The 14321-nt window shown below is 38.3% G+C and overlaps 1 protein-coding gene across 1 annotated transcript in view; it reads right to left on the bottom strand.

The window, feature by feature from the left end:
* The window catches only part of LOC126378315 (uncharacterized), a 30448-nt gene extending 22235 nt beyond the window's left edge, over positions 1-8213 (bottom strand). The window contains exons 1-2 of the mRNA XM_050026508.1: positions 7964-8213; positions 890-1013 (exon numbers count right to left, since the gene is read on the bottom strand). Coding sequence (XP_049882465.1) covers positions 890-1013; positions 7964-8213 — 374 coding nt within the window. The remainder of the gene's footprint in view (positions 1-889; positions 1014-7963) is intronic.
* Positions 8214-14321: the final 6108 nt, after the last annotated feature.

Here is a 14321-nt window from a genome sequence, read left to right as displayed (position 1 = left end):
GGTTGGAAGGTCAGACAGGCAGTCGCTTCTGTAAAAAACCGGACCTGTCAAATCTTCAGGTTAGCTAAGCATACCCTGTGTTTCCACAGGGTAATGCTTGACAGGATAATGCTGGGTTATCCCGTTTTTCATGTGGGTTTTCAGATCAATGTCCGACTTCATCAACCAGGGTCACTATTACTATACTGCTACTATTATTATTGTTGCTACTATTATTTTATTCGTCAGGGTTACTATTGAGCCGCCAAAGACCCCTGACATGGCTCATGTAATGACTACGTACATCCTAACTCAGTAGCCATGCTTCTTCTTTGGTTTAAATTTTGTACCGGATGAGAGCCCTCAGCGCTCCCCATTTGTCCGGCCAAGTAGTTAATGGTGCTAATTCCTGTACCTAACATAAACTGCCTATATACGTCCCACTGCTGGGCACAGGCCTCCCCTCAATCAACCGGAGGGGGCTAATTCCTGTAAATACCATCTAATTTTATTTTAAGTTATATCTGTCATTTTCTTATCCGCCGAAAAGGAAAGGGACGGGTAATCGACAAGCATAAAATTTATGGAACACACGTCAATTTTAAGCACAAATCTAAACCAACCGTCTAAAAATTTTATATCAGTCAATAACCCGACACAGTTAGTAGACAGCATGTCAAACGGATTGCATACCAGTGACGTACCTTTTTGATTCGCTCGGGTTATTCATTCATTTACTCATTCTTCCTAAAATTAAGAGCTGTGAATCATCCGTCCCTTTCCTTTTCGACTGATATTGAAACTGACGGATGTAACTTAAAATAAAATTAGGCGGTGTCTGCAGGAATCGGGGCCAATGTCATTTGCGGCAAACCTACAATAAGTCACTTAAAAAAAAATTGTTGCTCACCTAGCGACTCCATTCTGCACCATGTCAGATAGAGACTTCAAGGAGTCTTCAACCTCCATCCCCAGCTTGGAAGGCATCTCCTCGATGGCTCGTCCCGAAGACCTTACTTCTGAATCTGCCGCTTCTGTGAACGAAGAGAGGAGAAGATTAATAGGATTCCGTATTGTGGTAGTTCATCGGCTTGCTAGCCATAGAGGCAGCCAATCAGCTCGCGACACCAAACACTTCAGGGCCCCGATACCGACCCCGCCGGCGTGGTCGACGATTTCCCTCATTCAGCGCTTATCGCTATCGACCCACTAGGGTCGATTAATTCTTTCAAATATTTTTCCTCTCAGACGACGCCCTGAGCCGAGGTTCGCGCCCAACTGGGCACCCTCAGGCCTGTTGTTTTAAACGTTGTACCGGGTGAGAGCCTTCAGCGCTCCCCATTTGTCCGGCCAAGTAGTTAATGCCATCTGCGGCAAATCTACAATAAGTCACGTCAAAAAAAAAATTCATCGGCTTGCTTCGCAAACGGGGAGCGCCGCCGGTTCGAATCTCGGTAGCGGGTTTGCACCAATGAGTTATTAATTTATCTTAAGTGCAGTTTTCACTAACACAGTTGGCTCGACCATTATAGGCGGCGAGGCTCACACCTATCACGTTGGTGTGATTCGAATCCAAGTGGAGTCATACCACTAAAATATTTTGGTTAGATTCTAGGCTGCTCATTTGATTGTCCGAAAGTAAGATGATCAGTGCTTCGGAAGGCGTGTCAATCAGTCGGTCCCGGCTACTTACTTTAGTAAGTAGGTAGTACCGACTCAAGATCGCAAATTCGAGATCCCGCGGGATTAGAATTATCAATACCACGAGATTCCGAAATTTTCGGGATGAATTTACCAACCTTATCAACGCTGGTGTCGGGTTGTTATTGAGCCGCCAAAGGCCCCTGACATGGCTCATGTAACGACTACTTACTTACATCAGTAAGTAGTAACCGGGACCAACGGCTTAACGTGCCCTGTTCACGGATCATCTTACTTTTCGGACAATCAGGTGATCAGCCTGTAATGTCCTAACCAGACTGGGGATCACAAAGTGATTTTTGTGATATGTCCCCACCGGGATTCGAAACGCGTTCTGAGCTTTCTGTTACTAACATAATAATGGACTAGTATCCGAAATATTTTTTTTAATTTGAAAATTAAAGAAAATAGTTACAAAAGAGACTATCAACTCATCACTAGTAGGTGATATTTCGCCATTAAAAAGAATCGAGAGCTGTGAAATAGCATTGTTTGCCGTGAGAAATATTTGTACGACGAATAGCAACGTAATTTTCACTTTCTTTGTAGAGTAAGTACCAACTCTTTATACTTGAAAGCTGTATGCTTTTAATGATATAATAATTGATGAAGTTATTAAGCCAATGAAGGTTGGATAAAAGTGTTTTAGAGAACTAACTACCTCCGACCTCCGTGGTCCAGTGGTTGCGCGTTGCGCTTCCGGACATGTCACAAAAATTACTTTTTGGTCCCTAGTTTGGTTAGGACATTACAGGCTGATCACCTGATTGTCCGAAAGTAAGATGATCCGTGCTTCGGAAGGCACGTTAAGCCGTTGGCCCCGGTTACTACTTACTGATGTAAGTAAGTAGTCGTTACATGAGCCATGACAGGGTCGTTTGGCGGCTCAATAGTAACCCTGACACCAGGGTCGATGGGGTTGGTAATATACCTCACAACCCACACGATAAGAAGAAGTGGTTTAGAGCCTCGAGTGGGCTTTGAATCTGGGACTCTACGATGTAAGTCACGAGTTTCATACAAGATTAATACCAAATTATCATCAAAACAAAACGCTTTAACAGTTCATCAACCAATGAGAACACGTCAATATGACATCATGAATCACGTGAGAAAAATCAGCCAATCACTGCATCGCATTGTAACTCTCACGTTATCGCGAACCAATCGGAAGACAGCGCGGGAAATTTTGCAATATGGCGTATTTTTTACGAAGGAATCCGATTAGGATTATCGTATTTGCGTTTATAATTAGATTAATCTATAGACAATGGGTTAGATTTATCTAGATTTACGTTTAAGAACAATTCTTGTGCTAATTACCTCATTATTGTAGAGAGAAGAAGTTTATTAGCAAGTAAAAGGGTGGAATGTTAATCGCACAAATTATACACTTTCTTCTATCGTGGTATCAACAGTGGCTGCTGTTGATACGAAGCTGTCTTCTCTGATTACTTATGGCTCTTCTTCTATCGTGTGGGTTGTGAGGCAACCAACCAACTTCCATCTCACCAACCTCATCAACCCTAGTGTCAGGGTTATTATTGAGCCGCCAAAGGCCCCTGACATGACTACTTACTTACATCAGTAAGTAGTAACCGGGACCAACGGCTTAACGTGCGTTCCGAAACGCGGATCATCTTACTTTTTGGACTATCAGGTGATCAGCCTGTAATGTCCTAACCAAACTAGAGATCACAAAGTGATTTTTGTGATATGTTCCACCGGGATTCGAACCCGGGACCTCCGGATCGTGAGCCCAACGCTCAACCACTGGACCACGGAGGCCCTGCCTACCCCATACTGGCATACTTTTTCTTTTATAAGTGCACCTGTTTAATCAGATGAATAACTTTTTTCTTCAAAAATGAAAAGTGATAGGCCGCAAGGTTCCGTTATGTCTCAAAACCGGTTTTTAAACTTTTTAACGTAATTTGGTTGAATGAACATACGGGAAAGTTGAGCGTTTATGTGAAGAAGCCGTTAAAAAAAGAACAAAATAGTGTTGTGAAAAACAGTTACAATCATAACACAGGCTTGTTATCCCTATTGGTCTGCGCAGACCAAAATATTCGGGTATCAGACTAGTGAAAACAAATCTAAACCTCGCAATCCAGTAAACTACATAAAAAAACAAATTGAATGTCTTTATTCAGTAGGTAACATAGTTACACTTTGAATCGTCAATTTTTACATAACGAACGTCTCATCCGCCTAAAACTACTGCAGCTTCTCACAACCTGTATAGACGGGGAAAAGAAGCTGCAAAAACCTCGGCACAGGGCCCTAGATGTTCTTTAGAAAAATAAAATATTGTTCTAAAATTTTGTATTCTGGCTGCCAAATATTAGTTTCCAGACAGTTAATCCGATGCATTCATATCTTCTAAATAATCACTAACTTTATTACTAACCTTATTCATGCCCAATATAAGTTACGCAGTAAGTTTATAAACTTTTTTTTCTTTATTATTGTGTCAAAGTATGTACCCCACCGCATTCTCGTCACTGCGATGGATATCTACTTGATAGCTATCAGTTAACAGTGTTTTGTGGTTTGCGACAGCTATGCCATTTAACGCGACTTTATTCTGCGCAAAATACGCTTTTTGTATGTTATTACATGGTATGATTATACATTGCTTCTTTTTTTCGTGAACGTATAAAAAAAAACGAAAATATTTACATTTCAAAATTGGCTTACGTAGTCAGCGCTTTTTGAACGTCACAAATTAAATTACATATTATGTAACTAACTGTAAAACTACTATCACAGTATATTATTCAAAGACATGCAACATACGTAAATTCACGCCTGTAATGCTTAATAGGGTGGGCAGAGCCACAAGTAATCAAAGACAACCTGCAGCCACTGTTGATACGAAAGCCTAATATAGAAATGATGAACTTTAATAATATACTTTATTGCACTTAACAACTAGTTACATCACAAACAAGAAATGGACGTTTACAAGGGTGAACTTATCTCTAAGAGAGATCTCTTCCAGCCAACCCAGAGGTAGTATTAGAGTAACTGCGGAAGAATAAAAAGAGGTGCAATATATTAAATACATTTTAATAATTATATCTACATATAAAACCGTTTAAAAAAATATATACACAAACATATGCCTAAGCCTCTATAAATATATAGGTACACATATAAAACAACTTTATAGTGACAAGGGATCAGCTTATCATCCTGTAGCGTATGACAAGACCGAATAACGTTGTAGTCAGTGCCGAATAAATTCGATTCACGCTTGGCTATACGTCACACTGCTCGCCCCGCACCTCACCTCTCTCTCTGATGTGTTTTTTTTTCTAAGCGACATGCGCATTTTGAATTCGCTCCGTTATTTTATATAGCTTTTAACTGCTCAACTGTGTATAACTAATTAATTCCGTGTGTGTTGATGGACAATACAAAATACCCACCAAGTTCATGAGTTTATTTATAGAAGGAGCCCCATCTCCTCCTCAACCCATAACAATGGTCCATCATGTTAGATCCCTCTGTCGGATTTTACGACATGCCCGGGGAGACAAGCAGGTCCTGGTACACGTGTTCTATATTTATTATTAAAATAATCAACTAATTCATAATGAGTCGGTCATTTATATACGAAGAATAAAAATGGGCCTAATATTGATCCTTGTGGTACTACCGGTGTGGATGTGACAGATCACTGTGAATTAAGACTATTTATTTGTATTTTTATAACTTTCTATTCTAAGTACAGTTGTAAAAGGCTTAAGGCTACATTTTTAATTCCATATAATAAGTTTAAGTAGCAAGATTTTATGATTAACACAATCAAACGCCTTGCATAAATCACAATAACCCCTATTGTATCTTCGATCGCTCTTTTTATGTATGTAATTTGACAGTTTTCTTTAAAATCTAGATTATTTATGTGCTTTGACAAATTATGGGAAGCAAATCCGCGGAATCAACAATTTGACCATTTTCTTACGTGATTTTTCATAGATTTGCCGCATATGATATTAACTACTTGGCCGAACATAATACATCAGTGGGTTAAGTTGTATAGTGTTTGGTTTTCAGTTGACAGAGTTTAATTTCTGCTACATTTTTTTTTACAGAATGTAAAAACGTTAAACACAGGGTGTTACTGACACGCAACCGAATACTAAGGGGAATGATTCAGCTCATGATTCCGAGTCAATATCAAGTGGAATTTTCAGACGTAAAATTCATGATATTTAGTGTTGTTTTTAATTATTTTAATTTCTAAGCTTTTGCGATGGAAAATTCGGCTTGATATTATAACTCAGAATCATGAGATGAATCATGCCTCTCAATATTCGTCACGGTGGTATCACTAACACCCTGTATAAAATAAATAGAGCCATACTTATTTACTTAACTACCTATTTATATTGACACACAAGAATCTAATTACAAGTCCAATACACAAGAAATGTATTCCGAGCGCGTCTGTGCGCCCGCGCATCGATATTAGAATCGTCACTTGACACGACGCGATGCGAGTAGAAAGGATGAAATCGTGATACTGAGATTATCTACTTCCGGCACACCCAGTTAGGTGCTTAGCGCGATGTTGTACCCAGTGTGTATTTTTATTGACGTTGGTTAGTTTAAAGAACATAAATAACATAAAGCTCTCCACTATATCCCAATGGGATAATCAGAGGTACTTACATTCATCGCAAGACGAACTAAGCACCCACGAATTGTAGCGTTGACAGCGATTCTCCGAACGGCGACTCTCGCTACGGCGAGTCTCTTTACGGCGAATCTCTTTACGGCGAGGTCTTATTGTCAAGCAGTCACCGTTCAGGGAGTCGCTGTCAACGCTACAATTCGAATAAATACTACACCGACAAGAGAAACAGAGATTATGGAATTTCATTTGCTTCGATCCTGACACACTTCTCTTGCTTTCTCCACATTCAACAATCGTTTCATGCACGCACTTCGGTTCAGAGTAGATCGTACTGAACGTTTTCTAAGGACTTCTCCAATTTGATCAATGTACGTCCTTCTAGGTCTTCCTCTGCCAGCCCTACCACCAGCCTTCCCCTTATGCCGCTTCCGTAACCCTATTATCCTTGAGCCGTGATTTTATGTTTGTATGTGATGTATTTCCCACCGGGGTAAGCAGAGACTATGGAATTCAATCATGTTTATTGCACCAGTCCGTGCTCCAATGCATTAACTTCTTTCACCCTAAGGTTGCCTGGCAGAAATTGCTATTTAGCAATAAGGTCGCCAATTGTAATTATGTTTTTATTCGTATGTTTATGTCCTTTGTATATAACTTTTAAATTATAGGCACTTTTAGTCGCTTACTTTTCGTATTTTTTTCTTGTAGTTTTTAATCAGTGCTGTTGATATCATGTAGCCATAATGAAATTAGGTAATAATTTTTGTCATAAATTTTATTCACATAGTACGCTTTTGTGACTTTATTAACTTTATTTAATTGTTTTTATTATTATTATTTTTTTACTGTTCTCGTTCATATTATTTTATTAAGTAAGTACGGATATATTGTTATTATTATTTTTTTTTGTATAATTTTCGACACAATGTAAAAATTGTTCAGAAATAAATAAACTAAACTAAACTAAAACTATGTCGTTATGCAATATAGTATTATTGATTGATTGATTGGTTCAATTTGCTTCGATCCTGACACACTTCTCTTGCTTCCTGTATAATTACGTGGTGATACGTATTGCCTGTTAATTGTGCTCGTACACCCTTGTAGGGTTGGTAGAGTCAATCCATTGAAGTTTAGATGCCTAAAGGACAGTGCAATTAATTATGCAAAGTCAAAAATAAGTAATTCTGCGGAGCTTTGGAAGCGTTTCTATGGAACCCACTTTAGGAATCGTTTTTCTATTACTTGGATGATGATTTTCTTGTGTTTCCTTATCACTTATAAGGTCTAATACCGATATTACGATATGATATGATGAGTAGAATCTGTATAGGTACAGGGAGTTAGTGACATCATAATTAAAACTTTGAAGGATGATTCAGATCATGATTCTGAGGTGATGTCAAGTGGAATTTTCCATTTCAAACGTGTGTAACTGAAAATAATTAAAAAAAAAACTAAAAAAAAAACAAATTTTACGACGGAAAATGCCACTTGATATCAACTCAGAATCATGGTCTGAATCATCTCCCTTAGTATTCTTTACGATGTCACTAATACCTTGTAGATGAAGCGAAAATGTTTTTTTTTTTATAAAAAATACCAATGCATAGTAAAAAAAAAACAACTCACCCTGCCACATCCGCCTCTGCTTGTCAACCTCGTCGTCCCATTTCTCGAGAATTTTTCCCGCCTTTTCCTTAGCACAACTCCAAACGTCATTCTCTCCAAAACAGTCTAACATTGTCATCAAACTTGGCGCTATATTCTTCCCCATACTCATAACATATTCGTAGGATCGCTCTAACAAACTTGCACTCTCAACTCTACTTAAAAATACTATAAAAACAACTAAAATTAAGCTATTTTTCTTCGCCGCCATTTTTAGTTCGCGCCGGAAAATGGCGCGGTTTTTACTTTTTTAGGCAAAAGAAAGTGACATTCAGCCTAATTTTATAATAGGCAAGGGATGTGCGCGATATGCCAACTTTTTTGACGCGTTTTCTTTTTTTTAGCGTGGTGCTTTCACCGCGGTCAAGGCTGTACTGGGAGCGCGTCGTGTGTGTGCCTACTTTATAAGCACCTACTTTCTTTTAGCAAGTTCAATGGTGAGAATAACTTCTGTGTGATCAGAGCTTTTTTGAGGTTAAAAAAATGGATAGTAAAACAAAAGATTAAAAAGCACTATTAATACTTCATGTTAAGTAGACAAATTAAAAATTAACACAAAAATGTCTTTTTATTTTTATTTTTATTTTTTTAACAGGCCAGTTTGCAATAAACTACATACATACATACATACATAAACTCACGCCCGTAATCCCTAATGGGGTGGGCAGAGCCACAAGTAATCAAAGACAACTTGCAGCCACTGTTGATACGAATTCCAAAGATGGATATGCAATAAACTATTTTTTTATTAATTTATATTTTAATAATAGATTTGAAAAAAATAATATATTACAAATAAAAATAATACATACAGTTTAAAAGTTAATAATATTAGTTAATTGCACTTTATTTATTTTATTTTTTTAATATTTGAGTAATTCTGTCTTTTTGTGTACTTACATCGAAAATCGGAAATTTTCATTTTTTTGTTATATAAGTAATTGTGTTTGTATGTACCCACTGCTATTGATGGGCCATAGTAAATAAACAAAAAAAAAAAACACGCGCCAATTCGTATCGGGCGCCGACTTCACCCCCTCAGGGTCTTACTTTAGTCTCAATGATCGTAAGTCGTTAAGGAGTGCGAGCGAACTGTAGGCATTTAGAATGTCATTTCTGTATGAAGTGTCCGTGTTGTGGTTTTTTAGTTCCGGCCAAGTAGTTAATGCCATCTGCGGCAAATCTACAATAAGTCACGTCAAAAAAAAAGGTTTTTTTAGAAGGCATTCGCCAATTGGCTGGGAGAAGTGCCTAGGTTATGTGTTGAAGCTCACATTAAACCCAAGATCTTGATTCGTGATCTTGCGTGCGAACATTTTTAATTTCTTTTTTTTTTATCTATTACGGATTAACATTATAGGCGAATACATAAGGTGATTTTCGACATTGAACTAAATATTTTTCGAAAAACGTTTTCGAAAGTGCTATATGATTCGAATTCGTTTTTAAAACATCACGATTTTTTTAACTTAAGTGAAAACTGTGTAATGGAGCCATTTTGTTTTAGTGTTGTGCTCAAAAAGTAGAAAAACAAATGTTTGGGCCTATTTTTTTACGCATATACGTTTTTTTATTGTGGGAAAATTGTTAACAATATTGTAAGTGAACGTGTGTAGATACACACAGCCTCCGTGGTCTAGTGGTTAGAGCGTTAGGCTCTCGATCTCGAGGTCCGGGTTCGATTCCCGATGCGGACATTGTCGAAATCACTTTGTGAGACTGTCCTTTGTTTGGCAAGGACTTTTCAGGCTTGATTCACCTGATTGTCCGAAAAAGTAAGATGATTCCGTGCTTCGGAGGGCACGTTAAGCCGTTGGTCCCAGCTATTAGCCGTAAAAACACCTCCACCAACCCGCAGTGGAGCAGCTTGGTGGAGTATGCTCCATACCCCCTCCGGTTGATTGAGGGGAGGCTTGTGCCCAACAGTGGGACGTATATAGGCAGTTTATGTATGTGTGTAGATATATGTAACGTACTCCGTGGTTTAGTGGTAAAAGCGCATGTCTCTCGATCTGTAGGGTCCGGGTTCAATTCCCGGTGTGGACAATATACGTTGTAAAAGTCATATACACCATCTTCTTATTGTTCGGTCAAGTAGTTAATTCACTTTGCGGTAAATCTACAATAAGTCAATAAGAGTGGAATACTCTGCCGTCTTCTGTATTTCCGAATGCATATAACCCGGGTGCTTTCAAGACCAGAGTTAACAGGCACCTTCTGAGTGAGCTCCATCTTAGGCCTCGTCAATGCCTTCGGGCAAGTCTGGGGCCAAGAGCAAACCCATCAAAAAAGAAAAAGTTACGGTTAAAACAAAGCAACATCCTGAAGTGACTTATTGTAGATTTGCTATGTGATATTAACTACTTAGCCGGACAAATGGGGAGCGCTGACGGCTTTCAAAACATGCATCATCATCACTTCCCTAGAATGTTTCACAGGGATCGCTTTTACCTAACCTGAACAACTGACAACTCAGTCTACAAAACCTACTGCCTGTCTGACCTTCAATTCAATTCAATTCAAAACAATTTATTTCGGATAATACATCCATAATTTGTTAGTAACAATGCACTTACTTACTAGGTTAGTTAACAATCAAATTAATTATTAAAGTGTTAGTGACAATGAAACTTAATTCTATGTTAGTAGTACAACACCTATATATAACACCCTATCATTATTTATCATAGGCACCAGAATCAGGCATTATTAGTGCCTTCATCCAGTGCCTAACCATAGGGCAGCCACAACCCGCCAACCAACCTTCCAACCCGCGAAGGGAAAACCAGCCCAATACAGGTTAGGTCACATACCTCCGAAACGCTCTTGGGTATGTGGTCCCTCAAGTTGTTTCCCTTCACCGTTAACTATTATTCTGAATCCATCCATGAATTTGAAAATACTTGTTGACAGAAAAAAAGTTAATGTTAAGTATAACAGCCTTCGTCGTCTAGTGGTTAGAGCGTTAGACTCACGACCTGGAGGTCCGGGTTCGATTCCCGATGGGGACATTGTCGAAATCACTTTGTGAGACTGTCCTTTGTTTGGTAAGATGATTCCGTGCTTCGGAGGGCACGTTAAGCCATTGGTCACGGCTATTAGCCGTAAAAACACCTCCACCAACCCACATTGAAGCAGCGTGGTGGAGTATGCTCCATACTCCTCCGGTTGATTGAGGAGAGGCCTGTGCCCAGCAGTGGGACGTATATAGGCTGTTTATGTATGTAATGTTAAGTATGCTGAATTTAAAATATTTTTTCTTTCTTTTTTTTGATATAGGACCAGAATGACTATTATTATGATGAAAAACATTAAAGGCATAACAAAGACACCAGCCCACGCTATCCTATTACAGGGCATAGCCCTTCATGTATTTCAATGGCTTCCCAGTTTGTATGGAAATGGTTCCGTCAAATAATAAATAAATAAAATAAATAAAATTCGTTTATTTCGGACAAAGTCCATAGAATGTTAGCATACAAACGACTTATATACTGGTTAAAAAGACATTCGGGTGATCTTAAAAATAAACTTATAAAGTGTGAAGCTCCATCCACCTTTTCAGAAGGGGGGAGCCCCAGCTATCACATAACGTCTTCAGGACACTGTTGGGGTTGGCTCAAGTTCGCGTGAAAAGCGACGCACAACGTTTCCGCCGCATGATTGCTGCAAATGGGATTCACTTGGACCGAAGATTAACTTGGAGGACGCACATAGAAGCAAAAAGAGACCAGATCACTATTAAGTACAGAAACCTAAATTGGCTTCTGAAAAGGAATTCACTACTATCCACTGACAACAAACTTCTAGTCTACAATACCATTATAAAACCGATCTGGACGTATGGAATCCAACTATGGGGCACTGCCAGTGCCTCAAACATCAATATCATACAAAGAGCCCAAAACATGATCTTCAAAAGCATAACAAATGCTCCATGGTTCATCAGAAACATGGAAGTACATGAAATACTGAAGGCAAACACTGTGCAACAGGAAATAAGATCTACTGCGGCACGGTACAAAATCAGACTGGAGCACCATCCGAACTCCCTGGCTGAAACGCTCACAAAGCCTACCCACCAAAGACGACTGAAAAAAGCCGCCATAATGGACTTGAGCAAATAGACTGCATGTCTTACCTTAAAGAAGAGAGCGTTCCATTGGGAAAGTAATCTCTGCACTGCCCTACCAACACCTGATCTGCTTATAGTCGACTGACTGATCGCAGATAAAAACGGAAAAAAAAATGATTGCTGCAAAACCATCTGAAAAAGAAAAGGAAACTTTTTATCGTGTGTGTTGTGAAGTCAATAACCGTCCTCAACAAATTGAACCGCCGGGGGCTTTAGAAAGAGACAAAAAGTAGCCTACGTCACTCTCCATCCCTTCAACTATCTCCACTTTAAAAAAAACACGTCAATTCGTTCCTCCCTTTTGCCGTGAAGGACGGACAAACAAACAAACACGTACACTTTCCCATTTATGAAAGGGGTTCTAAATTGATTTTATTATTTTACATTTATTTTTATGTTAATATTAATTAAGTTTTGATTTTAAAATAATTTATTTTTTTGATTTAAAATAATTTTAAGTAAGTTTATCAAGTTTTGATTTTAATTATTTTAAGTTTATTTCATTATTATTTTAAAATTTTTGGTTGTAATAAATCCCCCCTACCCAGGGATATATTTTTGAAATAATTAAATGACCCTAGTTTTCTTCTATCGTGTGGGTTGTGAGGTGGAGTACCAACCTCATCAACCCTGGTGTCAGGGTTACTATTGAGCCGCCAAAGGCCCCTGACATGGCTCATGTAACGACTTCTTACTTACATCAGTAAATAGTAACAGGGACCAGCTTAACATGCCTTCCGAAGAACGGGTTCTCCGCCTGTAACGTCTTAAACAAACTAGGTATCAGATAGTGTTTTTTGTGATATGTCCTCCACCGGAACCTCCGGATCGTGAGCCCAACGCTTAGCCCGATCGATCCATAGCAAATAGCGCTGAATGAGGGAAATCGTTGACCACGTCCAGTCACCGCCCACTGGTCATAACAATGAGGAAACTCACTTGCGCAAGAGTATATGGAAGGCGCGTTCGCGAACATTTCAGAGCGCTACAGGATTAAGTAATTACTGTTTACTGACGGCCTCCGTGGTCCAATGGTTGAGCGTTCTGCTCACGATCCGGCGGTCCTGGGTTTGAATCCCGGTGGGGACAAATCACTTTGACGTTTAGTAAAATGTAACTGATTTGACTAGTTGGAACTAGCCTATTATATTAATCCTTAGGATTTTTTTTATAGTTATTATTAAGTGCATTAACATTAACTAGTTAGGTAATAATGTAATAATCAATGAGTAAATAATGGTGAAACAGGTTTAACCTGTTATGTTCGAGTACAATAGCGTAATTATCATCAATTAACCGTTGAACGTATCTTTCATAGTTAGTGATTTGAGGACTCATCTAGTCAAGCCCGAATTTTAGGACGGTTCTGCGAGTTCCGTATATACAGGGTGTTAGTGACAACGTAACGAATACTAAGGGGGATGATTCAGACCACATATGATTCTGAGTTGATATCAAGTGGCATTTTCCGTCGCGAAAGTATGGAACTGAAATTAATTTAAAAAAAAAACACTAAAACCTTTATGAGTTTTCCGACAGGAAATTCAACTTGATATGAATTCAGGATCATGGTCTGAATCATCCCCCTCAGTATTTGTTACAGTGTCACTAACACCCATACATACTTGTATGGCTACCTGTATGTACCTGTACGGGGTGTAAGTCACATCGTAACGAATACTGGAAGGGATGATTCAGCTCATTATTTTGAGTTAATATCAAGTGGAATTTTTCATCGCAAAAGTATAGAATTGAAATTAATTTAAAAAAGTGAAATATATGTGATGATTCGACGCTAGGAAGATGATGATGAGTATGCAATAATAATAAATAAATAAAATCATTTTATTTCAGGCATGTAACCCATATTTACATTAGTAATTATAAAATTACAATTCAAAAATTATAATTCCAGAATCAATAAAATAGTAAATTAAAATTAGAAAAATACTAAAATAAAGATGATATAATTAAATATTATAATAAGTAAGTGGTGCTATCCTTACAAGGTCTTTAAGTACATGGTTTCTTTATTCAGTTCATGCAACGCGGAACCCTAATCTGGGTCAGGTTACCGTCCACAATTACAAACAACTAGTTTGACTTGCCACACGTTGCCATTATCATTTAAAAAAAAAGTAAAATTTAGTTTTTCTTATATTTAGTTTCGAAAAAGTGAACGTA

Source organism: Pectinophora gossypiella, chromosome 26 (genome assembly GCF_024362695.1).
Source record: "Pectinophora gossypiella chromosome 26, ilPecGoss1.1, whole genome shotgun sequence".
In the NCBI taxonomy this organism is placed as follows: Eukaryota; Metazoa; Arthropoda; class Insecta; order Lepidoptera; family Gelechiidae; genus Pectinophora; species Pectinophora gossypiella.
The sequence above is the reverse complement of the archived record's forward strand: the minus strand, read 5'-3'. Positions and strand labels throughout refer to the sequence as shown.